At 33.5% G+C, this 25,253-nt stretch overlaps 4 protein-coding genes across 7 annotated transcripts; 2 read left to right on the top strand and 2 right to left on the bottom strand.

Moving 5' to 3' along the window:
• Positions 1-4,731: 4,731 nt before the first annotated feature.
• Positions 4,732-7,863, bottom strand: LOC116339652 (sodium-coupled monocarboxylate transporter 2-like). Its single transcript, XM_031765664.1, has 9 exons — positions 7,521-7,863; positions 7,139-7,416; positions 6,824-6,891; positions 6,612-6,763; positions 6,083-6,223; positions 5,552-6,012; positions 5,460-5,488; positions 5,239-5,393; positions 4,732-5,165 (listed from the first exon to the last, which is right to left on the bottom strand). The coding sequence occupies exons 1-9, from the start codon at positions 7,730-7,732 to the stop codon at positions 4,874-4,876; spliced, it is 1,788 nt and encodes a 595-aa protein (XP_031621524.1). The 5' UTR covers positions 7,733-7,863; the 3' UTR covers positions 4,732-4,873.
• Positions 7,864-10,090: 2,227 nt separating this feature from the next.
• LOC116339395 (fatty acyl-CoA reductase wat-like) lies at positions 10,091-16,251 on the top strand. The gene is made up of 9 exons (XM_031765245.1): positions 10,091-10,255; positions 13,011-13,255; positions 13,325-13,412; positions 13,495-14,011; positions 14,103-14,119; positions 14,225-14,267; positions 14,335-14,538; positions 14,610-14,898; positions 15,094-16,251. The coding sequence occupies exons 2-9, from the start codon at positions 13,029-13,031 to the stop codon at positions 15,344-15,346; spliced, it is 1,638 nt and encodes a 545-aa protein (XP_031621105.1). The 5' UTR covers positions 10,091-10,255; positions 13,011-13,028; the 3' UTR covers positions 15,347-16,251.
• An 874-nt stretch (positions 16,252-17,125) lies between these two features.
• LOC116339396 (fatty acyl-CoA reductase wat-like) lies at positions 17,126-20,401 on the bottom strand. Its single transcript, XM_031765246.1, has 7 exons — positions 19,986-20,401; positions 19,303-19,919; positions 19,025-19,075; positions 18,915-18,935; positions 18,589-18,774; positions 17,557-17,839; positions 17,126-17,476 (listed from the first exon to the last, which is right to left on the bottom strand). Exons 1-7 carry the CDS (start codon positions 20,165-20,167, stop codon positions 17,233-17,235), a joined length of 1,584 nt encoding a protein of 527 aa, XP_031621106.1. The 5' UTR covers positions 20,168-20,401; the 3' UTR covers positions 17,126-17,232.
• Positions 20,402-20,717: 316 nt separating this feature from the next.
• LOC116339394 (angiopoietin-2-like) lies at positions 20,718-24,190 on the top strand. Of its 4 annotated transcripts, XM_031765242.1 has the most exons (6): positions 20,748-20,903; positions 21,539-21,671; positions 21,816-22,928; positions 23,023-23,218; positions 23,292-23,844; positions 23,904-24,190. In XM_031765242.1, the coding sequence occupies exons 2-6, from the start codon at positions 21,639-21,641 to the stop codon at positions 24,094-24,096; spliced, it is 2,088 nt and encodes a 695-aa protein (XP_031621102.1). In that variant the 5' UTR covers positions 20,748-20,903; positions 21,539-21,638; the 3' UTR covers positions 24,097-24,190. The 4 variants fall into 4 exon arrangements, with proteins under 4 accessions (XP_031621104.1, XP_031621102.1, XP_031621103.1 ...); XM_031765244.1 differs by lacking the exons at positions 20,748-20,903; positions 21,539-21,671 and adding an exon at positions 20,718-20,736; XM_031765243.1 differs by lacking the exon at positions 21,539-21,671.
• The last annotated feature ends 1,063 nt before the right edge of the window (positions 24,191-25,253 follow it).

Here is a 25,253-nt window from a genome sequence, read left to right as displayed (position 1 = left end):
AGTGTATTTGCTTTATCGTTATCTTTATTACTCAATTATCCGATGTGGGATTGCAAGTGAGTGCATTACTGAATCATCATTTTCTTCTATATAACCGGCTAAAATAATGTGTCAGCTAGCGAAAGAGGCAAATATTCTATTCAAATTGATATTCAGCCATTTGATGCGTATGTGTTGATGTTCTTAGAGCCAATTTTCACTTAAATATTTATTTCCAACCTTGCATAAATTGACGCACCGAACACATTCAAACGAAATGAAAACCAGCATTCTTGTCTTCAAACGATGAATACTACATTTGAATTGATAAAACGATTTGATGATGAGCAAACATCTTCTCATCCCACAGAGTGGAGAGGAATAATCAACGAAAATGCCACTAATAAGTTGGTAATGTAGTGACACGCAAATTTTTGTTTATGCACAAATATACAGGTTGAATTATGTTAAGATTGATCCAATCCAAAAGGAGCAAAACCACTCAATGCACACGAAACATTCAAGAGCATATCTATGTTGTCTTGCTCATCGAAGCAAATGGTTCAATTAGTATTATGTGGTAAAAATAAAACTATCTACCATGATCGACTGTCACACATTTACGACAGATTTACTCATTTGCGTCGATTTACAGAGCGGTTCACATAATTCACACAAAAACACTTTACACACACAGAATGAGAGAGAGAGAGAGAGAGAGAGAGAGATTGACGTCGTTTCATCCACTGTCTTTCGCATATACATTTATTCAAATGCAGAGATGAAATGCTTGTAGATTTTACCGTATAATTTATTATTTATTCGCACTTGAATTGCATCAAAATACCTCCAGCAAATGGATGATAAGATAGAAGCAGTAATTTATTGAATAGCTAGAGTAGACATTTCAATTTCGTCTCTTTGCAAGATGCTTTTAGGGGTAGATTTTAAGTGGTTGGATGACGGTTGCAATGCCAACAACGCCGACATCATTTATTATTCATCGGTTCACGATGTGCTTCCGAATGAACTTTATTATATGTAAAAGCAGAAAAATAAATAAATTGAAATTCGGACAAAAAAAGTATTTATACGCCCAAATGTAAGTTGTAAGGCATACATCCCGAAAATTTGTACAGATTTCTAAAATATCTAAACATCAATATGTCTTATTAAACAAAAATGAAATAATTTTTTAAAACGTTGCAGACACTGGGTAGACATGAAAATCGAAATGAAATTAGACGAAAAAAGGAGCGTAAAAGAAGTTTAATAATCAAATTAAGCTGAAAGGATAAACTGAATTTGTAATAAATCATTACTAATGATTGAGAAATGATAACAAATGGCAACGCGATAAAAAATCTTATCAAACAGTAATGAGCTACCAGCTTTGATTCATCATTTTGCGTCCGGTTTTTTGTCACGCAAAAATTTTCCGAAAAATGACTGAGACAGAATGAGACTGAAAAATTAATCGTCATCAAGTAGTGATTCGTGGAAATTGTACAGCATCCAACATTACTATGTGCACACAGCAGTGTGTATTTTATATAGGAGATAGTGCACGTAGCAATGTTGGATGCTGTACATACACCACAGGTCAACAGTTTGAATACAGTCAAAATGTATTTTTCGACTTACAAAAATCCAGTCCAAATATGTTGGGGTCAACCAAAAGTCCGAAGTTTTAAAACATTAGAGCGACTTACTGGTTATTTCTGACGATGGTGCATTCAAACTTTTGACATGTTGAGACATGTTATGAAAAACATAACAACTCATTCATACGGCTGTTTGGCAAATAGTATTTACTCGTCATTGTATCAATGGTGTTGTGATTTCTCTTTTACCAAATGTCATGAGCTCATAAATGTCAGAATATATGACGCAATGTCATTCATAAAATATTACACACATTTTACTTCATTCACAATGACAATAATTACTGTGCTGAAAAGCTTAACTCGTCTACACACTTTTGCTATTTAATGTGTGCTTACATGCCGAAAAGGTAATATTTACTTAATATTTTAATTCATTCATGCACTTAATCATACATGGAATCCCACGGTGCATTGCTTTCCTATGCAACTGTTACTGCAATGATGCATTTGAAATGTGCTCTTCTTATGAGCTGCAGCACATTTCTTCCATATCTAATTCATGGAAATTACGTTCTAATTATAAGAAATTTACATGTGAAATACGATACAATGGGATAGATTCTTCATTTAATTGTTTGGCTTTGCCGTAAGAGAAATAAATATTATTTCCTATATGTGAAATACCGAGAAAATAATCGGAAATACTCAAATATTTGCTGGAAATCCATATGGTGTAGATTAAATCATTTACAGATGAAGTATAATATCTCGAAAAATGCAAAATAAATCATAGTACGAAGTAAGCGAATTTTTTTGTGTATATGTGTGTCAAAGCCCTTCTTGCCCGTTGAGTGGAAATTTTTTGTGTTTAAATAAATTTAAGATCGATGACGTTTATGTACTCATAAATTTGATTACCGATAAAGTTAAATGGAGTGTTTCAGATTTTTGTTGTTGGCAAAACAAAGTTTTTGAATATAATGCTCATGTTGAGCTGTGCTATTTCATTTGCGTTGCAACTATAACATGATTCAAATCACCAAACGCCGATTTCAAAAAGAAAGATAGTGTATGTGTGTTACTTCGATTTTTTTTTGTGCAGTTCGCTTCTTCATGAGTAACTTTCAACAGCTTTATTGTTACTGCTTTTAATGCCAGCAACAATGCGCCGTACCCAACTTGTAAATATTTCTTCTCTTTGTTTTGTCAATGCACATAAAATATATTATTCCCTTTTCTTTTCTTTTGGTTGATGTATGTTATATAGCTTAGTGCATAACTTGATAATTCTCTAAGGAGAAATATGTATTTATAACTGAAGTGCCAAGAGAGAACGCGACACACAAACTCTGACTCGAAGAAAGTTAACTATTTTCGCTGAAGAAACAAACACCGCAAAAGAGAACGAACACAAAAAATTGTTTTATGTGACAAACAAGGCAAAAGAACGGACCAAAAAAACACATCCACCCACCAAAAAGGAATACGTGTACAAATTTGGAACGGGTAGTAAAAGAAAAAAAAACTGAACGAGTCATATCTCAGTAAAAGATGCCAAAGCAACAACAAAAAAAAGTCATGTTCACAAAGTTTTGTTCGACAGGAGTCGACGTCAACGGAGCCATCTCTCAAACTACTGCTCAATATACACCATTATACTTTTGCTAAAGTTTTGCAAGTGTTTCATACGTCCAAATAAATGCACGTGCAACGTTCATCCGCCGCAACGCAAACAGTATACCAAAATAACTAACATAGTTTTAGTTTTATATAGAAGGTTTTTGGTACGTGTTTCAACTTTGTGATGGATGAAATGCCAGCCACTGTTTCGATACGATTATTACTCCTTTTTTTTCTTCTTCTGTTAAATTTAATGTATATTGAAATTGCATTGGAAGATGTGATGTGGAATTAATACATAACACCAATATCGCCTTCGGGGCGAGTACACTACATACAAAACTTCGACAAAATCGAATTCAGAGTTTTGGAAATTTATTTTAAAAGCCCCTTCACTTCAATTTATTAATTTCACTAGTGTGAATTATATTTACTCTTAATCAGAATTGAAAGCGAGAACAGAATAAAGATAGGTAAACATACACCGGATAGTATTTATTTTTACTTCGTTAAAATCAGCTATCTGATGAGCGATGATGATAGGGCATATTCGCCTTTTGCGTCTATCAACAGTTAATTTGATTTATCGGGTTAGTCCATCTCAATAAATTATAATAACTTATCTCCGAACCTTCAAATCTCTGATGCAATGATATAGTCCAACATAAATCATGATATTCTATATTTCATATTTATTCATTGAATTATTATTAACAAATACAGTATTCGAGAGTCTATTCCATTTATGATGATGACACTGCCATGAGCGACTACATTATACTGGAAATTAAGTAAATTCTCATATTGATTGACGCATTATTTGAACATTATTATATTATTTTCATCAACAATAATATTGCCACTTTGACTTAATGCGAATGTTTTCCATCTATATAGCGTTCACCATAGCGTATATTGAACATACTTTTCGCTCATTTTGACATAATCTGTTGCAGCATCTATTGACAAGCTCAAATATTTCCATTGGATCGATTCGTATAGAAAACGATTAATCGACATTTTATTGACCATGGTGCACTTTTATTCTGATGAAGATTTACAGTGATTGATATGGACATGAATCGCTGGCATGTACTTTACGATGACTTTTATGAACAACCAGAAGAGCTTATATAGACATTTGAACATCCTATTGTGGACAACTATGAAGGTGACTGATGCATTTTAAAGCAAGGAGCTTCACAATTCTTTTCATGGCTGGAAAGGTATATCCCTCACCCTTGCGTGACATCCATCCATTTTGAAGCAGATTGGACGAGCAGATCATGGTCTTCCTACTAAAATGTCGGAGGTCGGAAATCATGGTCCATCAAGGTCTAACATAGTTATAATGCCTCATATAATATGGATATCAAAGAAAACTTAAATTGGTGAAATATGAGAGAAAAAAACGTTCGAAAAGAGTGGATTTGTTATATATTTTTCAACATATCTCACATTCAAAATTTTTATTGTACGATAACAAAAACGAATGAATCGTTTTAAGTTATGTTACATTGCCCGTCATTAGCTCGCGAGTAAAAATCACATATTTGTAAAAGAATCTGTATGGCTAGTATTTTATATTATAAACATGCACATATCATTTATAATAATTTTAAATTCGTATATCAATTTGTACACAATTTGGTAATTCATTCAAACTTTCATTGAATTATATGTGTATTTCTTTTGGTTAACGTGTGTTTTTCATCATTGTCATTTACAATGCTAATCACTTTTAGTTTAGTATGTAAACATTTTTTGGGAATCCATCTGTGGATCAGAGGCGAAACGAGTTGAAAATTGAAATTGCTTAAATCACGACCGCCAGTAAGATAAGAGATTGATACGCCTGGTATCCATACGCAAATTACTCCAATCAAAGTATACCAATGGGATGAAATATCATGGAGTCCAAACTCTTCGTCGGCTTCACCGTAAAGTATCTCTTCCGGACTGAAAGGAAGAGCCAACATTTCATCGATTTTTCTTTGGAAAATTTCAAATGAAATGCATGTAACACACTTACAATGATTGAACACGTGTTAAATTTTCACTATGGCATCCATCGATTGATGTTGGCATTATAGTGTGTTGAAGTTCACCTGTTGCCATATGATATTGAGCATTAACAATCAAAGAAAATACAACACACATGCTTAATATCGTTCCCGTTAAAAGGCCCTGTTGAAAGAGTTTTCTTTAGATTTACATAACAAAGTATTAAAAAAATTGATGAAAAGAACTTACATTAATATTTGTCCAAGGCCAAAATAAACCTATACCGCAAAACGATTAAATTACATAAAAATGAAAGCAAAAAGAATGAAATCTTAGCGAACCCATTGTGAATACACCAACTTTAGCTCCCGTTGTCATGCTGGTGACAGCATTTAAAACATGAAAAGCTGAATGAAATGTTTCCACCAATGTGCTGCTCATCGCACACCATGATCCAATGGCAAAGATTAATATACGCATCACAAGATTGGCGTTGGCATCATTGTCGGCAAACAAATTCAATGGGCGAATACAGTCTCTGTACAAAATGCCAGATAATGAGTGTAACATGGGCGCACAAACGCTGAACGATGCACAAAATAAAGAGGCAACAAATAGGCCGGGCATGCCAGCTATGTTGACAGCAATGCTTTGTGCAAATTGCGGCAATAATTTGTCATAGTTTGGTAGAATGCCGGCTTTAACCGGATCACAATGATAGTAAAAAGCCCACATAATCAAGCCAATGCCACAATTTATGAACAACATTACCGCAACGCCAGTAAATAATATCACAACTGTCCTAAGAAACCGAAAACTCGAAGAATTAAAACATTTTCTGGAATGTCATAATAGAAAATATGCGCACAGACCTTCTTGCATCCTGCAACGTTGGCAACGAAACAATTCGCTGAATGTTATTCTGACTGAAGGCTAAATGTGCAACCCACACCAAAAATGTACTGATTGAGAGATTCCATAAAGTTGTTCGCGTCGTCAAATTCACAGATAAACTATTTTCACGGCGAAATACCACAAATTTTAATAAATTGAAGTTGAAGTTTTTACTCAAATACTTTACTATGGTGAAAGCATTTTTTTTACATGGAGATGAAGCGGCGTGTTGTCAGTATTGATTCTTCTTGTTTTATATGTATCTCACTCACACAATTGCAGCCAGACATGATATTGAGATATTTTCAGGCAGCTAACGTCAGGCGCTGAAATGAAGTGAAAACAATACAACTGATTGTTATAGTGATAGCAAGTGTTTTTATAATCATAACAATTCTATTGTTTTCACTTCATTTTAGTGCCTGGCATTAGCTTCCTGAGTTGAATCTGCTAACGTTACTAAAGTCTGATGATAAATAAAATTTAAAACAAACAAAAAAATCTTACTCAGGTGTATCGATTCGACCTCCAACTACAGATCGGCTCCATATCTCATCCAATCCCACATGATAAACTCCGAGCGATGCAATAGCAACAATTGATAATGTCAAAATTATTGCATGCACACATCCAATTGAAATGATTGCTTTTAAGCCACCCTGGAATCAAACATTTTAACAATACACACCAACAATTATTTTGACACTAATCTCACTTACTAGAGCCGTATACAAAACGCAAATATAACATACTATCACATTCACCACATGCACATCGAATTGAGACACTGAAATAGAGACACATTAGAGATTGAAAAAGAGACAAAAAAAGTAATAAGTAGTTTCACAAAACAGCAAATCATCGTTTCTACACGTAGTAAGAATATTAACCATATATAATGTGGTTTTTTGCACAAACACAACAATTGACGTGGTTCGAATACAACAAAACGATGAATTTCTGTTTGTTTGTAATTCGGTACGGCTCCTATTGATGGGTGTCGAATATTTCTTAATAACTCAAATGAAACTTACGTTCAGCAAATGCACATGATGGTATGTACATTATCACAGGTAAATATAAAAAATTATTTATTGTAAATGCAACGATGTTGATGTTACGGGCCAATGGGCCGAACCGCAAATCTAAATACGTATAGCAGTTGTCCAATTTGTTTTGATATAAAATCGGTAAAAATATGTAACACAATGCAAACATAACTAGAAAAAGTGTTGGTATAAACAACATATATTGCCATCCATATGAATAAATTTCCACCGGCATTGTTAGAATAACCAGCGGTGAAATTTGACTGCAAAATAAATCACACATTATTACATTAACTGTCACTTCAGAAAATTCCAAATCGAATAAAAAATCCATCGGATGCATTTGAAAAAAAAACACTCGAATCACCTGGCTATCAATGACAGAGCCACCGGAAGGCTTTTCATTTTAAAGCTACCAAATAAAAAATCTTCCGTCGTCCGTCCACCATTACAAAAAAATCCGATAACTATGCCAATTAATAATGAGAATGATAGTAATGAAAAAATGATCGCATAATCGATCTGCGTAAATTGAACAAACGACGAAACAGCTTCATTCATTGAGTTTGTTTGATTCATATTTTTTACGCCGGAAAGTTGTTATTTTCACACGATATAATTAGTTTAAATCTAAGATGATAATTAATGCTTGCAAATCAATATATGATATTGATGTGAAAACTGCTAAGAAGTAAACTGTTTAGTGAAAGGTGCTCTGATCGACTGAGGACCATAATTTATAAATATATCTCCGTTAACAGAATGCTCATCTAAAACAACCAATACACATGAAATTCCACTCGTTCGATTCACATTCAAAGTTTTGCAAATTTTAAACAGACAAGCGAAAAGTGATTACGAAAAGGAAAAAAAATGACGAAAAAAAGCTATCGCTTTTTTTCATTATACATGGCACGTTATACCAACAAATGTGTGCCGTTTGTTGTGATCATATTCAAAAAAAATTCAATATATTATGTTTAAGAGTCACGTGAGTTTTCAAACCAGAATTGATACCCGACTGTCTATCCAAGTGCACAATACGAACATAGAGCACTGCTTTTGAAAAAACGAAACAAGACAAAAACGAAGCAGGGAAAAAAAACTAGTTGTACTGGCTCGCTCTTGAACGATGATTTCGAACACTTGGTTTGGCTGAATTGTATTCGATGTTCTGACCTTTAATTCAAAAAAGTCGTTATGATAGATTTTTTTAAACAAATGGGTTTTAAATTGGTTTTCATCAATGGGAAAATTTACGCAATGCAGTAATTTAATTCATCAATTTTGTTCAATTCATTTCTGTCAATTTTTCAGTCTTTTCAATTGTTTCGAAAATAATATTCGCTCATAGTTGCCCATTTTAATTGTTTAGCATGAATAATTGTTTCATTCATACCTGTTTGTTTATATTTTCATCCGGGTTCATGTTCGGCTATTCTAGAACCAAGCGGAACATTATTCTCTCATCAAAAGTTCCTTAAATTTGTGTTTGTAGTCACGTATGATTGAATTTTTTTTCGCACAAACCAAATTGTTGGCTCTGTGTGTATGTAATTGCGTTGCAAATGGAATGAATTTGACAAAAATATTTATTGAATATTTGTTTTCAGTTTATATAAAAACAAAACATATTGAACAAAATAGAAAAGTCATATAAAATTAAAAGTAATATACATACATATTTGTAGGTAGCATTTTGTTACGTGCATTTAGGAGGAAAAAGCAGAATTACAAACAATTGGGCAGGGATGACTACACTAGTCTGTTGTTTTACCATTTTGCTGTTCATTATTATGAATAAGTTTTAACACTTTTTTCAATTATTTTTATTTATGTAAATGGCAATCAACATGATAAAAATGTCAAAAATGAAAATCGATGGAAGTGTTTCGAAATATGAATATTTACAAATAATCTCAATTTGATTTGATTCATTTGTCAATGAAATTGGTATACACTGTTTATTACTTACAGTTAGACATAAAATCCAATTCAAATCGCGTGATTTTTTTTATTACAACAATCACAGCATTTGTCTCGTGCATTACAATTTCATCAATTGTTCGTTATAAATCACTGCATTATCTCAAGCACTTTAGGTAAACAATCAAATGCTTTGAACTTGACTGAAAAACCGTGATAGTGTTGCATATACCGTTTCTTTCACATATGGCATTCCCGTCTGAAAATGAAATCAAACAGTAACCACAAATAAGATCTTCCAATGTGTGGTCGAAGCAAACAGAGGTGAAGCGTAATCGACTGATTATCAGTTTCAACATTGACAATCAATTTTATGCGAAACTATTCAACTTCTTGTCTTTTTCTTATGAGGGCGAAGTCATAGATAACTATCAATAATGCTGTAATCATTATTATTGGAACTAATGAATGTTAAAATTCATCAGATGTTATTTATCATCATTCATTTGAGCTTATTTGCTAAATGAACACGACTTACGAACAACATTAATCTACAAAATATCTCCGTTAGACAAATAACTAATAATTGACTCTCTAGTTTTTTCTGCTTTGTGTATGTGTGCGCTCGCGACCGTATTCAAATGTGGATATGCTAAGAAGCATCAGTGGTCATGTGACTTTAATTAATAAAATAGCTTGGAGTTGTACAACTCAATAATTTTGAAATTCTATTTTTATTCACATAAAACTTGTTCTCAGAAAAAAAATTCCGTCTCCACTTTCAACTGGATTTTTACGATTTACACACGCCAGAATTTGATTGTATCCAAATTTAAATGTAACCTAACCACTTTGTGTCGGTCACTCGTTGTTTTACGTCGTGAAAAAAAGAGACAATATTATGAACAAAAATCTTACCTTTTTGTTGATAATTATATTGGCATTTTGTGTTGCGTTGCAACGACAACAAATACGGAGACTTTGTCACGATGCTGACCAAAAATATATATAATTACCTATGTAGAATGTGGTGTTCAATTTTGTGGACCTTCACAAAAACAATACCATTAAACAATTGGATATCAAACAGTGTACAACCATAGTGAAAAATCTTCTAAAGAAATTTGTCGTACTTACATTCAGTGCAAAATTGTTGGGCCTTTTTTTGCATATTACGTAAGTCAGTAAACAAATATTTACGATTAACATTTCATACACACACGCACACACCACCAAATTTTATTTATATTTACCGTAAAAGTTTAAAATGAGCGACCTTTGCATTTTATGAAAGTGAAAATCGTCCGCAACGTAAATAAAAGTGTGGAAAAGAGAACGGAACCATTTTTATCAAGAGAATGTCTATTATTGGGCATAAAAAGCACGATAATTGTAATAATGCGTTAGTTATATGGTGTGCCATAATTAAATAGATAATAAAATTGAGATCCATGTCGTGTTTTGTTCACTTCGGCCGCATCAGCATACAACCTGAGTTACTCCATTATAATGAAATCGCGAGCGTGCTTAAAGCGGAATCATTAAGATTATGATGGAACTTTGTGTTGTTGCTATTTTTTTATATGTTCGCTCATCTCATCATCCCTTTCAAAACATTCCATTCGTTCAAGCTTCTTTTCATATGCATCGCCGGACAACCGAACACGGACCAAGGAACATGAAAGACGATTATCCGAGTTTGGTTTTTTTCCTACAACATTCTATCCATTTAACGTCCGTAGAACAAAAAAAACAAATACTCGACATTTGCAGTCAACCGAGAACTTTTAGTCGCTCATTTTTTAATCGTACTTTTTTCATCCAGTGGCATTTTTTTACCTTCAAGCCTTAAGTCGGATATCGTGTTCAGGTTTTTTTTTACCGTTATTGTTGTTGTTGTTTTTTGTTTCTTTCATGTTGTCAGAATCGCAATTATAACAAAATAACTTCTTTTGCCTGTACTTGATTAACGATTGTACATGGTTTTTGCATCAGATTTAGGATATGGGAAAACGATTATTTAATGGTACTCTTTTTTTATCACAAAAAATCCCATTAAAAAATGAACTGGGAAAAGGGCAGAGAAGGCTTTCTAAAAGAATGAAAGAGATACAATCGTTATATAATCAGTTATTTGAGTGGTAGAAAAAAAAAGTTTGGCCGTCACTTGCATATGCAATGGTCACTGAAATGAATTTAATTGTCGACTATTCTGACACAATTACCACACAGATATCGAGCACATCAGATAGCTAGTAATTGGTTCATTTTATGTGCGTACGCAAAAACGCACACCACGGGAGAAAGAGAAAAGTTACAAAAAATAAATAAATATTAAAGTCGGTGAATGTTATGCAACATATAATGTATGATTCCATCGATATTTATGGGGACACTTGCAACCTATTTTTTCTGAATTTTTTTTTTATTTCGCTGTTTGTTTACATTTGGTTTGCTGCAATTTCATTCGATTGCACCAATTCAATATTAATAAAATTTATACGTATTTTTTGACGTTGTTCGTTTCTCTTCGTTTTTTTTTTGTATGAATGCTGCACGTGAAAATGAATGTTTGTGCTGGAAAAAAGGTTGGAATATAAATATATAATACATGTATTCAGTATACAGAATACTATTCACTCGATACGGAATCAATAGAGATGTTAATATCGCACTTTTTTGTGCGTTATGCCAAAAGGTTTTTTTCGCGTTGAACATTTTCAGTTGTGATATCCATGCAGAGTACTTTTTTTATTCGTTTTTGTAGCACATTCTTGTTGTTCATACCAATTGTTGTTGTTGTTTTCACCCGGAAACTTGATATTTAATAAATTACATTGTTTGTGTTCAGTTGTATTTGATAAAAATCGTTGCAAATTTTTTTCCAGCCGTTCTCGAACAAATTAACACATAGAATGCGGAAACATGAATAGATCGTCGAATGTATATATGAAATGACCATTTACAGTTGAACCAGAAAAGAAAAAAACGAGAAAATAATTGTGAAAAATTGCTCATTCACTAGGGCAATCGACCGGGAATATAAATAATTATGAGTGAGCCATGCGCCACACTACCACCACATTCGCTTCGGCTATGTATGTGCACGTGCGATTGAATGAAAGTGGCAACAAACAAAACTGTCTTTGTGAGCGTTCAAACCAACTAAAAACAAGACAAATGTGATTCGCTGTGAAATTATATGCGCATTGATTCATTAGCAACAGAACGATAAAAATGTATTTATGCATAGTGAATAGTCGACAATATTCACGCGTCGATTTGATTTCGCTAATAGGTTTTCTGATTAATTTGTACGTTTTTTTGAATAATTTTTATAAAAAATGCTTTTATTGTATACTATGTTGCAATTGCACGATCAATGTTACACATTACACACTTTCCCCCACCCCGCGCCCATTCAACCGTTCGTAGTTTCTCTTCAAATTCATCAACACTGACACTCTGGTTCCATTTTAACGAGACATTTTTTTTCAATTTTGAAATATCGCAAAATAAAAATAATAATAATAATAATAAACAAAGTAAATGCTCAAAAGCGACCAGAATTTCTGTCGCATACAACAATAATTGAATGAAAAAAAATTGAGTTCAAAACACAAAGCTCAAAAGAAACAAATCGTAATTTATTGACTCATTTGACTTTGGTGTCAACGTTAAATCGATTAATTTGAATCAAACCGCTCATTTGCTACCACCATTTCGAATGGCCATAGCAATGACTTTCTAGATTCATTATCGTTACGTGAGTCCGATAAATTAGTTTCCAATTCAACTCCGATCAATTGGCATCGAACCATAACGAACGTGAATTCAGACAGTTAGACTCGTGTAGAAAACGCTTGACCACATTTTGTGTAATCACTTTTTTGTTTGCTTTATCGTTTATCTTTTTTTTTTGGAAATAAAGTGAAACTAAAGTGCCACAATGACCAAGGATGTGACATTGGAAGAATTGGTGATACGTGAAAAGAAGCCGGAAACGGTTGAAGAGGAGTTTGAAGCATGTGTGCGTCGAACCAATATTTTGAAAATGGATTTCGAAGATGATATCTATGAAAAATCAACGATTGTGCAATTCTTCAAAGGAAAATGTGTTTTTTTAACGGGCGGTGCTGGGTTTCTGGGACAACTTTACATCGAAAAATTACTACGGTAAAATATTTGATTTTTAAAATGTTCATCCAATGAATGACCATAAAATTCCATACGTTCCTTTGGTAGAATCGGTGTTAGTCGAATTTATTGTTTGTTGCGACCAAAAAAGAATCTAACGCCGGAAGAACGTGTACGGAACATCTGCTCCGGACCGGTAATTCATTTTGAACAGAATTCGCCGATGATTTGTCATTAAATCGCATCGTATCTCTATGTGTGTGTGTGTTTTTTCGTAGGTATATCAACGTCTACGCGATATGGATCCGAATTTTCATGATCGAATCAGTGTGATAACCGGTGATTTAAAAATGGTGGGCGCTGGCATCTCGCCGGAAGATGTGGATATAATGTGTAATGAGGTTGAAGTTGTAATTCATGCAGCGGCCGATGTTCGTTTCAATATTCCGTTGCTTGAATTGGTGGAATCGAATGTTCGTGGTACGAGAGATATATTGGAAATTGCCAAACGAATGAAACGTTTAGAAGTATTTGCATACATTTCAACGGCCTATTCACATTGTCCACGCGATGTGGTTGATGAAAAATTTTATGATCCACCAATGGAACCGGAATTCTGGCTAAAGATGTTGGACCGTTGTAAAAGCGCTGCCGATAAGGAAATTATTGATATACTTGAACAGCAGATCATGAATCCTTGGCCGAACAGTTACACCTATACGAAAGCACTCAGCGAGAGTTTGGTGAAACGTTACAGTGTTCATTTTCCAACCATTGTTATTCGGCCATCAATTAGTATGTGATATATTTTTTTGCTATTGTTTGCTAATTAAGTCGTTAACTTTGTATATATAATACGTTAATTGATTGTTATTTTTTTCTACAGTTGTATCCACGTATCAGGTAATTAGGTCATTGACTTGAATGCCGGAACATTTCGCGAAGATATCAAAATTTTCAGGAAATGTTTCGGCCTTCCATTAACTTTACGAATTTTTTTCTCTGCAGGATCCAGTACCCGGATGGACGAACAATATAACTGGCATAAATGGTATTTTATAATAACAAGAAGTAAATTGTATATTTCATAATTTCATTTAATTTGTGTCATAATGCAGGTTTGTGTGTTGGTATTGGCGTGGGATTTTTGCGTCATTTGCATGTTGAATATGATTTTGTCATCGATATCATTTGTGCGGATTTCGTGGTAAATACAACGCTTGCGGCAATTCATCTATGCAACGAGAAGCATAGATCTCATAAGCAGATACCTGAAGCAGAAGTGTTTCATTGTTCAAGCAAAGGCTTTATGCTAACATCAGGTTTTTATAACACATTTTTCTGTTCTTGTTCGCATTGCCTTCAATCTTGTGCATTTTACCTGAAATTTTAGAACAATTGGGACGAGATGCGATTACACTTCGCCGTTATGAGCTATTGCATTCGATGAAATGCATTTATTATCCGGTTATTACGTTCACGCATTATGGATGGCAAGATTCGTTGGCAACACTATTTCTACAGGCGCTACCGTGCTATTTCATGGACTTTTTTAATCCAGAAAAAATTCGATTGTTGGCCGTTTCACGTAAAATCAAATCGATGAAAAACGTTATCTCATTTTTCATGAGCAAGCGCATACACTTTGACAATACGAATGTCGTGCGAGAAGTTTACGACCGGTATGTTAAATGGCACTTACCTACTGTTTTACATATTGATAATGTGCACACGTTTTACATTGTTCTTCACATTTGAACTAGTTAATTTATGGTTTTAAGTTTGATTTCGTTTTTGTTTTATTCTTTCGTTTCAAATTTGTTCGATATCACGGTGCGGTTACTGCGTAAAAACAACAATAACAACAACAACAACAGCATGACGGACGTGGATAAAAAACTATTCCCATCCGATTCGCGTAATTTTGAATGGCATAAATTCATTTATGCATACTTTGCCGGAATGCGTGTCTATGTGCTTATGGATCCATTAGAAACGTTTCCAAAATCGAAATTGAAATTACGCAAATTAAAATACATTCACTACACACTAAAATATTCATTCATTACCATTTTAGTCCTGATACTGTATGCGTATGTATTGAAAAGGTTACTGAATCTACTTTTATGATATGTGCTTTTTGTGTATGTGGATAAAGCGAGAGAAAGAACGTAACGAACATTTAAATGCTTGTACGCTTCTCCATCATGTTGGTTATATTGTAACCGCATTTGTTCAGTTAATTAATTACAATAATTTCCATTGTTAAGCATAATTGTGTTCTGTTCGCTTCACAAACCGATTTGTATCCTTTTCTTTCTCTTTCTCTCGCTCAATATCCACAGTCCACACTCATGCACCATGTATCGTCACTCTTTTTTTTTCTTCTCTCTATTATTACGGGCATTATGTTGAAATAATAAATCGTGTTTTGTGTTTTTGGTATCGTTTTGTGAATAAAATCTGACCATATACCGCAAAAACTCAATAAACATTCAATTAAAATCATGTAAATGTTTTGAATATTGTAAATGCATGTGCGTGTATGCGTGTTTGTGTTCAGTTGAAATGCGATGAGTGTTCAGCCAAAAGTTTATTATTTGTCAACTTTTTTTTTATATTTCATTTCGATTGGAATTTCTTTTTTTTTTTTTTGTGTGTTAGTGTGCATCATCGAAACTAACGGATTCCAAATTATTGCACAAAAAATGCACGACAACATAATTTAATTATTCATTCCGGTAATTATGTGTGTGTCATAATATCTGTTTAAATTCGGCTATTATAATGTTTAAACTTGGACTCATTTAAATCAAAACAGTGAACACACGAAAAAAAATGCAATCACAGAATTAAATCGAGACATATCGCATTTCAACCGAGACATACACACAATCACATGCACATTTAAAAGTAACATGGTTTCACATCTAATCAACTTGTGACACAAATTAAGTTATATTAGTCATCATTGGGTTCAAATAAAAAAAACAAACAAATAAACACGATCATATTGCTTATATTTACAAAAACAATCACGGTATTGCTTTTATTCAAGTTCGATGAAACAATTTGTTTTTAAACATCTAGCTTAACAGGTATTTTATAGTAGATGAGATGTGAATCGTTTTCATCAGGCGTAACAGTCGTTGATGCCATGGATCACATTGCAAATTTGCTTATACCGCTCCTTTCCACCAACCGGTCTTGGTGCTTGCGGTTGTTTTACGTGCGCACGATGACGATGTTGATAGTTATTTCCAAAGTTTGAATTGTTGTCAAAGAAGAATTCCAGAATCGGTTTTGCCTCCGTCTCATGGTGCACAGCAATCACAAACACGCAAACAATCAATAAAACTGAACTCACACGAAAATACATCGTAGTTGATTTTGATCTTCCTTTCTGTTTGCCAATTAAAGTGTGTGGTTCAATACTTTTTTTATATCGATATACGGTTTGAATATTCTGAACTGAGCTTGACTGAGTCTACCGCAGCTTGGAATGAATGGCGAAGAAAGTTTTACTCTCATTATATATTTGTACGTGGTAGCACAGCAATTACAAATGAAGTGTTAAAAACTCATAAACAATGTCGTGCCACTGATAAGCAGCGTTTGAACGATTTACACAGACCAACAACAAACAGAAGTCGCATGTTTCATCTCAGCAAACGTAATTTTTGCCTATCGAATTCAAAACAGTGTCGAAGTATATTTATCATTAGTACGACGGCCTTGGACCATTGCCCGTGGACCTGTTTACTGTACAGTTTTTTTTGCCTCAGGAAGTGGATTTGCGAACAAACAGTAATCGCATAAAATTTCACTCAATTTTGAGTGTCAAGAAATTCACTCAATTTTGAGCACTTTTTTTTCAATCAAATAAAACACATTTCAATTGAGTAGTAGTTCTTCCATCTGCCTTGAATGCTTTATTTTATAAAAATTAATTAATTGCTAATACAAGGTGACATTCCTTTTTGCAAATTCTCTATCTACACCATTAATTTATTGTCTTACATTAGGTACTTTTTCAAGAATAGTTTGTAAAAAATAAACAAAATGACCGCAATAAATGTGTATTTAACTGAATAGTGTAAGTATTTCAGGAGATGCATACGTTTATACGCTTGTTTATAGTTATCGAATGAATCGTCCAATAAATGTTTACGAGCGCCAATCACATAGATAACGTAGTATTTTTTCCAGTCAACAATGCGCGGATCACAAATATAATATTTTCGATCATATTCCGTCATCCTATAGCGCAAAAAAGGGTAAATAAATCGATTGCCGGAAACTGATTGTGAAGGCGATACAAAAGAAAAAGTTCAATTTACCTATCTATTACGTTAAATAGATTGTCGTTATCAAACACAAACTCATTATGAATGAAAAATTTGATGACATCGGAAAACATCAACATCTTACGAACAATTGGTGTTAACTTGTACTTTGATTTAATGAATAGGTCCATAATCATCGACGGGATCGCTTGATAGAGTATGATGAGTAAGTTATCGTGCAAATCACTGTAGGTCTTTTGACAAACGGGATACCATACGCAGTTCATTGGAGCTACCAATTTTCGGCCACATTCCACTAAATAACTCACAGTATTATCTGAAAACAAATAACCACAAAACAAATATAAAATTCACATAAACTGGTGACATCATCGCATAATTATTAAATGGCTATTGTTCTGTACAGAAGAAAAAAAATGTGGGACATTTCATTATTGAAAACAATTCAAAGTCATTTTTTTCATCTCAACCATAATAAGTCTCGATTGCCGTGTGTGTTTGGTGTGTGAACACAAATTGGCATATAAAATTCTGAATGTGTGTCGTGCAATAAATATGAGACAAGTTGCGCATTGCGCATGCAATTCGTAATTCGTTTAGAAAATGAGTTTGGCAAATGGCACACAACAATTATCATGTTATTTGACTTGAAACCGTACACAAACCAAACGGCATACACGATATTTTAGGATATCATAATCGGATGCACCACTTTTGCCATACAATATTCAACAGGATTATCATGTACTATTTAACCGTTCGTGTATCAACATTCACATTTGTTTTGTGCATTTGCATTTTCCGAAAGCCAGACATGAAAATATTAAATGCGAATTCGTCACCAGATGAACAACAATTTGCAAATTGAAAGCAACGATATGATGCGATGTACGTAATGCAATCAACCAAAAATGCACAATTTCTCGGCATACCAATTTAGCAATATTCCGATATTAATACATTGAAATATACTTCATATTTTCTATCGCTCATTTCTAATTTCGGTTTTTGTCTATCGCTGATGCGTGTGCGTTCAAATAAATGTGACACCAAAAAAAAACTTACCAAATATCAATGCTGAATCGCTAACGCGATTAATATGATAGATTTTCGCCTCGAATTGTGTACGTCCGTATTCATTGAATGTATGCCATGCAATTGCAAGAGCGCCATTTGTACAAAAATCAGCACACACGATGTTCAACTCGACGCTTTTATAAAATAAATTTCGCAGCAGACCACCGCCAATGCCTACAATTATTATTTTATGAAAAGCATTTTAAGCACAAATAACATTTCATCTACTAAATAAATCATGACCGCATTTCAAATGTAACCGAAAACTAAATGCACGTATCTATACATGATGTGCTAAACGATCAAAAACTCACCTGCCACAACACCATTCATTCCTATATTTCGGTGAATTGTAGCGTACATAAAACGAATAGAAACATTTGAAGTGTAAACTTAAAAGTTTTCTGAATTAATTTGAACCTACCTCCGTACGAATTCGTCCATGCAACAATTGGGTCGGCGAAAGTTGAGATTACTGTGAAAAGTTTGAGAAAAATTTATAAATGGAAATCAGAGAAGACGAAAAACAATAGTTCATCCTGAAAGTTGAAACGACGCGTTGACTCGAGAAGTGCTCAAACGTGTGAAATTTCACACATATTTCCATAGTCAATTGATTCGCATTTGAATTTCTATTGAATATTGAATACACAAGTCAACACACTAATTAGTATTTTAACAACAAATAAATGTTGGCATTACCAATAGTTGGTCGAATCACTGCAATTGGAAAATGGATGCCGTATCGTCGAACCATTGATTCGCTCAGTGCTTTTGAAAATGTGTAATTATTGGGCCACGGTTCAATTAAATTTGGTGCAATTATATTCAGCATTTCTTTATCACTTTCCGATTGATGCATTACAACGAAATCGATTAAAATATCAGCATTCATCGGCGGTTCATAAAATTCTTCCTTCATATGGTTCTTTGAATTCGCCTTTGTGTTGGAAAATGCCGTTGACATGTACACGAATACCTGTAACTTTTTCATTTTCGTTGATAATTCAAGTAAATCCCGTGTTCCCACCAAATTGCACCATATTAGATTGTACAATGGTTCGTTAAAACGAACATCGGCAGCAGCATGAATTACGATTTCAACATTTTCTTTGAGTTTCGTTAAAATTGCATTGTCGTGAATGCCAAGTTGTCGTTGACTCAAATCACCCGTAATAATTTCGATTCGATCCAAAAAGTTTGGTACATGTTTATGTAAATGCTGAAACACTGGTCCTCTGCACACTTTTTCAAGTCGTTCACGCGAATCGCGATTCTTTTTCGAACGCATCAACACATATATGTGTTTTGTGCCTATCCTAAAATTGAATTTTTTTTCTTCACTTGAATCATTTGCTATTTCTTTGTGAAAATCACACATTTACCGTAGCAATTTTTCGAGCAAAAGCTGACCCAAGAATCCAGTCGGTCCCGTTAAAAACACCGTTTTTCCAGCATAAAATTCAGTTATTGGTGAATCTCTTGGTATCGATGGATAAACAACGTATTCACGTTCAGTCAATTCAGCGAAATCCGAATTGGTTGTAATCACTTCATTTGGATTCATCGTTAATGTATTTTTCACTTTTTAAAAATTGACAACTTCAAAAATCACTTATTCACTTGTAGTTTAAAGCAAATTTTTTATTTTAAATTGTGATGCCTGATGATGTTGAGCAAAAAATAATTTATCCTCCTGTTTTTGGTGACACAACAAAAATAAAGGAAGTAAATAATGTGTCAGATTTCGAGCAATTTCTGGTGAACTGGTGTGGTGGTTTGTAATCAAATGGCAATCAACATTGAAATTAATTTCGGTTTCAAGCCTTTTGGCATTGTAACCCCTTTTTGTTCGAAAATGTAAATGTTATCAGTTCTTTTCGCCATTTTATTCTGTTCAATGCATATTTAATCTATTCGGTTGCCTTTCATTTTCGATTTATATTGTTTTCAACATTTTTCCATTTCAAATGACAATGAAATTTCAACCAATATCAGTTGTGACATGCGATCCAAAGTGACACTGAATTTTATTTAATTTACATAAATAATTTGTTGTTCGTTTTTTTTACGCACTTCGTTCCGAGTGCAATCAAAATGAATAGTTAACAAGCGAAAATCGAAGTGGACATTGAGGTGCACATAAAAAAAACACCAATCAGAAGATCCATCAAATTCATTGAATTTTAATGACTGTGCATGGAATTTTGTTGGAAATGGTTACTTTTTGCTCTGTTTCCAATTCGATTTGATTCAATTAATGGTGTTTTCAAAATCATGGCTTTGGACAGCAAATTATTTTGGTGTGTGTTCGTTTGAATAAAAAAAAATTGAATGATTTTACTACGCATTCGTTGGGCGTTTTTTCCATCAAATTCAAATGAATAAGTTTATATTACACAAAAAATTGGAGATCTTCTCTAATGAAACAGACAGTGTTTGCAACAGTTTAAAATCGATGTTGAATGTAATGGTTGATTTTTGTTTCACAGAAAATTAATTCAATTAAAAATCAGATATTTCTCATTTCAATCAGAGATGAAAGCATTGCTCAATTACATTGACCTGAATTTGTTTCAAAGAACTCACCGAAAAGAATGTATAAAGTTCTTATCAATGCTCACACATCAATCTGTCGATACGCAATTGAATATGTGCGTGAAAGTTTCTTATTGAAATTATCGTATCGCTTCCATTTTTCACATGCACGAAACGTACCGAAATTATTAATAGAATAAAAGTATTGTACTGATAATAAATTGAGAGAACTGATTACATGTCTTGTATCTCTTTCCTGTTACGAATGCCAGAACGTTTCAGAGAAAGAATCGAAATTCAATTACACTCCTATTTTTTTTTATTCGAAATCATGAGTTCGGAGTTAATTTCTCTTCCACTGAAATCGTAATCAATTGAAGCATTTCGTTGTAAATTTCAGTCGACTTACGGTTTTGCGTCAGTGCAATTAGTCTGTGTATTATGTATTAATTATTGTTTGAACATCACTAGCAATAAGGAGCAATCAGTGTGCATTTGAAATGTGTTGTTTTTTGCATGGAAAAATGTTGTGGGTAATGTATCAACTGGTGCAGTTGTTCAATGTAAAAACAGTTTTACCAACACTTGTTGCCATTCACGAAGTTTTAATGAGTCTCAAAACCCAAAGACCATTTGTAATATTCTTTTGTTTGTGTTTTATCGATTGATTTTAATAGGTGACCGTATTGTTGGTGCTCGTCTTTGACATGGTGGTTTCAATGAATGACGGTCAAAAACCGGGGGTGCACATCCATTTCCAAGAAATTATGGGCAACAATAATGAAAAAATGCTATACAATGTGCCGCCAAATGAAGTATCATCGCCGTTCGTATTTTCGTCACAATCGCAATTTTCGTCATCGTCGTTGCCATTTTCGTCGACATTGCCGTCGTCAGTCACGGTACGCCCAAGCACATTAAGTGAAATTACGAAAGAGCCAATCAACGATGATATGAAACAAAAAATGACGGATCTCACATCTCCAGATAATGGTTATCAGTCGATGAAACGTGCCGTTGACACATTGGAAATGACTCTTGGCTCATTCAACGAAAAAATGGAAAGATACACAAACATTTATGGCAGCGAAATGACATTTTTAACAACGAAATTGAACAATTTGAAAGACAAACTGAATACTCTTGAGATTTTAAATCATGACATCGATCAAATAATGAATCATCAAAATGCGGCCGAACAAAAATTACAAGTGATTCAAGAGGCAATTTTCGGAAGTCAATCAATAAATGGTAAATTAGATCGATTGGAAGTCTCTGTGCAACAATTGCATGCACGAATCGATGAATTAGTGCTGGAACAGAGAAAATGCACCACGCAAACGAATCGAAATAAAAAACCGGACAAGGACACACCATCGGAAAATGATGAACAATTTCGAAATGTTGAATCGAAAATTGAGCAATTAGTTGGATTCGTTCATAGTTTTGCCGAATTGAATCGATTGGAGAGTAGTGATATTTTAAATCGACTTGGGAATATGCAATCACAATTGATCCAATTCTTTGACGCAAATTATTTTAATCAACGAAATACTAACGATACGATAAAACAAGACTCCAAGGATGATAACATACAATTTTCAAAACGTGTAAATAGCACAACTATATCAAAAGATGCAAATGAATTGAACTCAAGTGATGTGATAACAGAGTCTCAACTAAAAACTACCCCCGAAATGCCATCGACATTATTGCATTTGAACGATGACAGAAAATTATCCACTTCAAATGGAAAATTCATTCGCAAACGCAAACGAATGACAAATATGGTAAGTTAACTTACGACGATGATGACTCAGAATTGACATGCAAATTTATTACGTTTGACCTGAATTCAATTCAATTTAATTTTCTCATTCGCAGAGAAATCGGTCCAAACGAAACCAGGGCATCATTGAAAATGCATTTCATTTGAAAACTTCAAACCATTCGGCGGATGTGATACAACATGGCAATAGACAAGACCGCATTTACAATTCGATGCCAAATTTGGATAACCACCAAACGGATGTTGAGTTGGATTACAGTGCAATTAAGAGCGGCACACAAGTCAGTGCAAGTAAATATTTATATGGGACAATTCGAGCATTTTTCTTCACATCTATGATTCATTAAATTGATTTTGTGCACAGAATACGGTCAACCAACACGCAACGGATGTCATGCACTTACAAATTTAGAAAGTGGCGATGAAATTCATCGTTTTAAAATCGCAAACGGATTTTCGGAGCGGCTCTGTTCATTCGATAAAATTGGTTTGGCTTGGACTGTTATTCAATCAAGAGGTCATTTCAATGGCATTTCAATGCCGGAGAACTTTAATCGCTCTTGGAATGACTATAAAATTGGCTTTGGTAATTTAAGCGGTGACTTTTGGTATGGCAATGATCTTTTACATAAACTCACATACGACGATGACATGGAATTGAAAATCGTATTGGGCACGTGGGACAATCGTTCAACTGAATTTCGTTATGAAATATTTCGCGTTGATTCGGAAGACAATCGATATAATTTATTTGTTAGTGGTTTTAATGGAAGCGATAAGAGTTTGGACGCAATGGCATACCATCACAATCAAGATTTCAGCACTTTCGATCAACAAAACGACAAGACCGGCATCGATGGACGTCAAAAGTGTTGTTCATGTTCACAATCCTATGCCAGCGGATGGTGGTTTAATAAGTATTGTCACTTTGCAATTGAATTTAATTCAAACTGATTTTTAATCTTAAATATTTTAGCTGCATCGAAGCCAACCTGAATGGTGTTTATCGATTTAATCCTTTGAATAATAATTATGTTGGTATTATTTGGGAGAAATGGCTCGGAGATTACTCACTTAAGTCAACCAAAATGATGATTCGACCAAAGGTGGTTTGGTCACCAAGTACATCACACGATAATTCCAATATGAAACCACAAGATGATCCATAAGATTTATAGCGCACGATTCAATTTATAAGCAAAATCTAAATATAAGCATTTTAATATATGTGCAATTGATAGTTTTTTTTTATTTTGTACAAGCAATAACAATAAACATTGAATCCAGTCATAAGTTATAAGAATTGTTTATTTGTCGATTTATTTCAAATTTACTTTGAAACAAATGAGAAGTTCCTTAACATTACGATTTACACTGAATTATATAAATAAATGCAAAGTTCTTAATTTCATATACAAAAATTATCACAAAATATTGAAAACAATTATACATATGAACAGACCAAGTGCATTCACCGACGTATCGGATTTTTGTTTTAGTTTTATTATAATTAAATATAATAAATATGTTCAAGAAATTTTGGAAGTCAATGCAAGTCTGATTTTTTGCTAGATTTTTATTTTTTAAGTATATATAAATGGGCTATAGTCGCCAAGATGTCAGTTCAATTCTGTTAATCGATGAATACACTAAAATGAAGACATTTATTATAATTTTCTTGATGTTTCTTTCATATTCGACTGTGCTTAGCGAAGGTTTAGTTCAATTATTTTTCAAAATTGATCTAACTTTCTTGACTTGTAAATTATTCAGATTTTGATGAAGATGATCAGACTGACACAGATTTAAACATAGATGATGACGAGGATGATGGCGATGATGGCGATGATGGAGATCAACCAATTTTTGTGCCTCCTGAAGTTATAGTAGACACACCAACTGATCCCGAATACCCATGACCCAGCACTCGCGGATTACTTCGGAGAGTCCATATTATGTCTCAATGAACTAAAAATCCGAAATTATCACTTTAATTGAATATAAGATAAAAGTTATCGTAGAAAGCTTGACATTTTCTAATAAGTATTTTGAATGTATTTGGTAACAAGTATTACAAATAAAATACGCATTAAATACGCAAATAATGACATTTTTACACTTTATTTATTATAAAAAATGGAATTTATGCAAACTTTGGCAAAACGAATTCTTTTCAATTGAATTTTCAGCGCTGTTGTATTTTCTGAATTATTCAATCGAAATTTACAGCAGACAAATATTTTTATTGTTGTCTGTTGCTTTTGCTTGCTCAAATCGCCAACACTGAGAACATTGGTAAGAATTAATGCGAAAATGAATATATTTT

Source organism: Contarinia nasturtii, unplaced genomic scaffold (assembly GCF_009176525.2).
Source record: "Contarinia nasturtii isolate CC-2019 unplaced genomic scaffold, AAFC_CNas_1.1 Cnas_scaffold_533, whole genome shotgun sequence".
Classification (NCBI taxonomy): domain Eukaryota; kingdom Metazoa; phylum Arthropoda; class Insecta; order Diptera; family Cecidomyiidae; genus Contarinia; species Contarinia nasturtii.
This window is presented reverse-complemented; position numbering and strand designations above follow the sequence as displayed.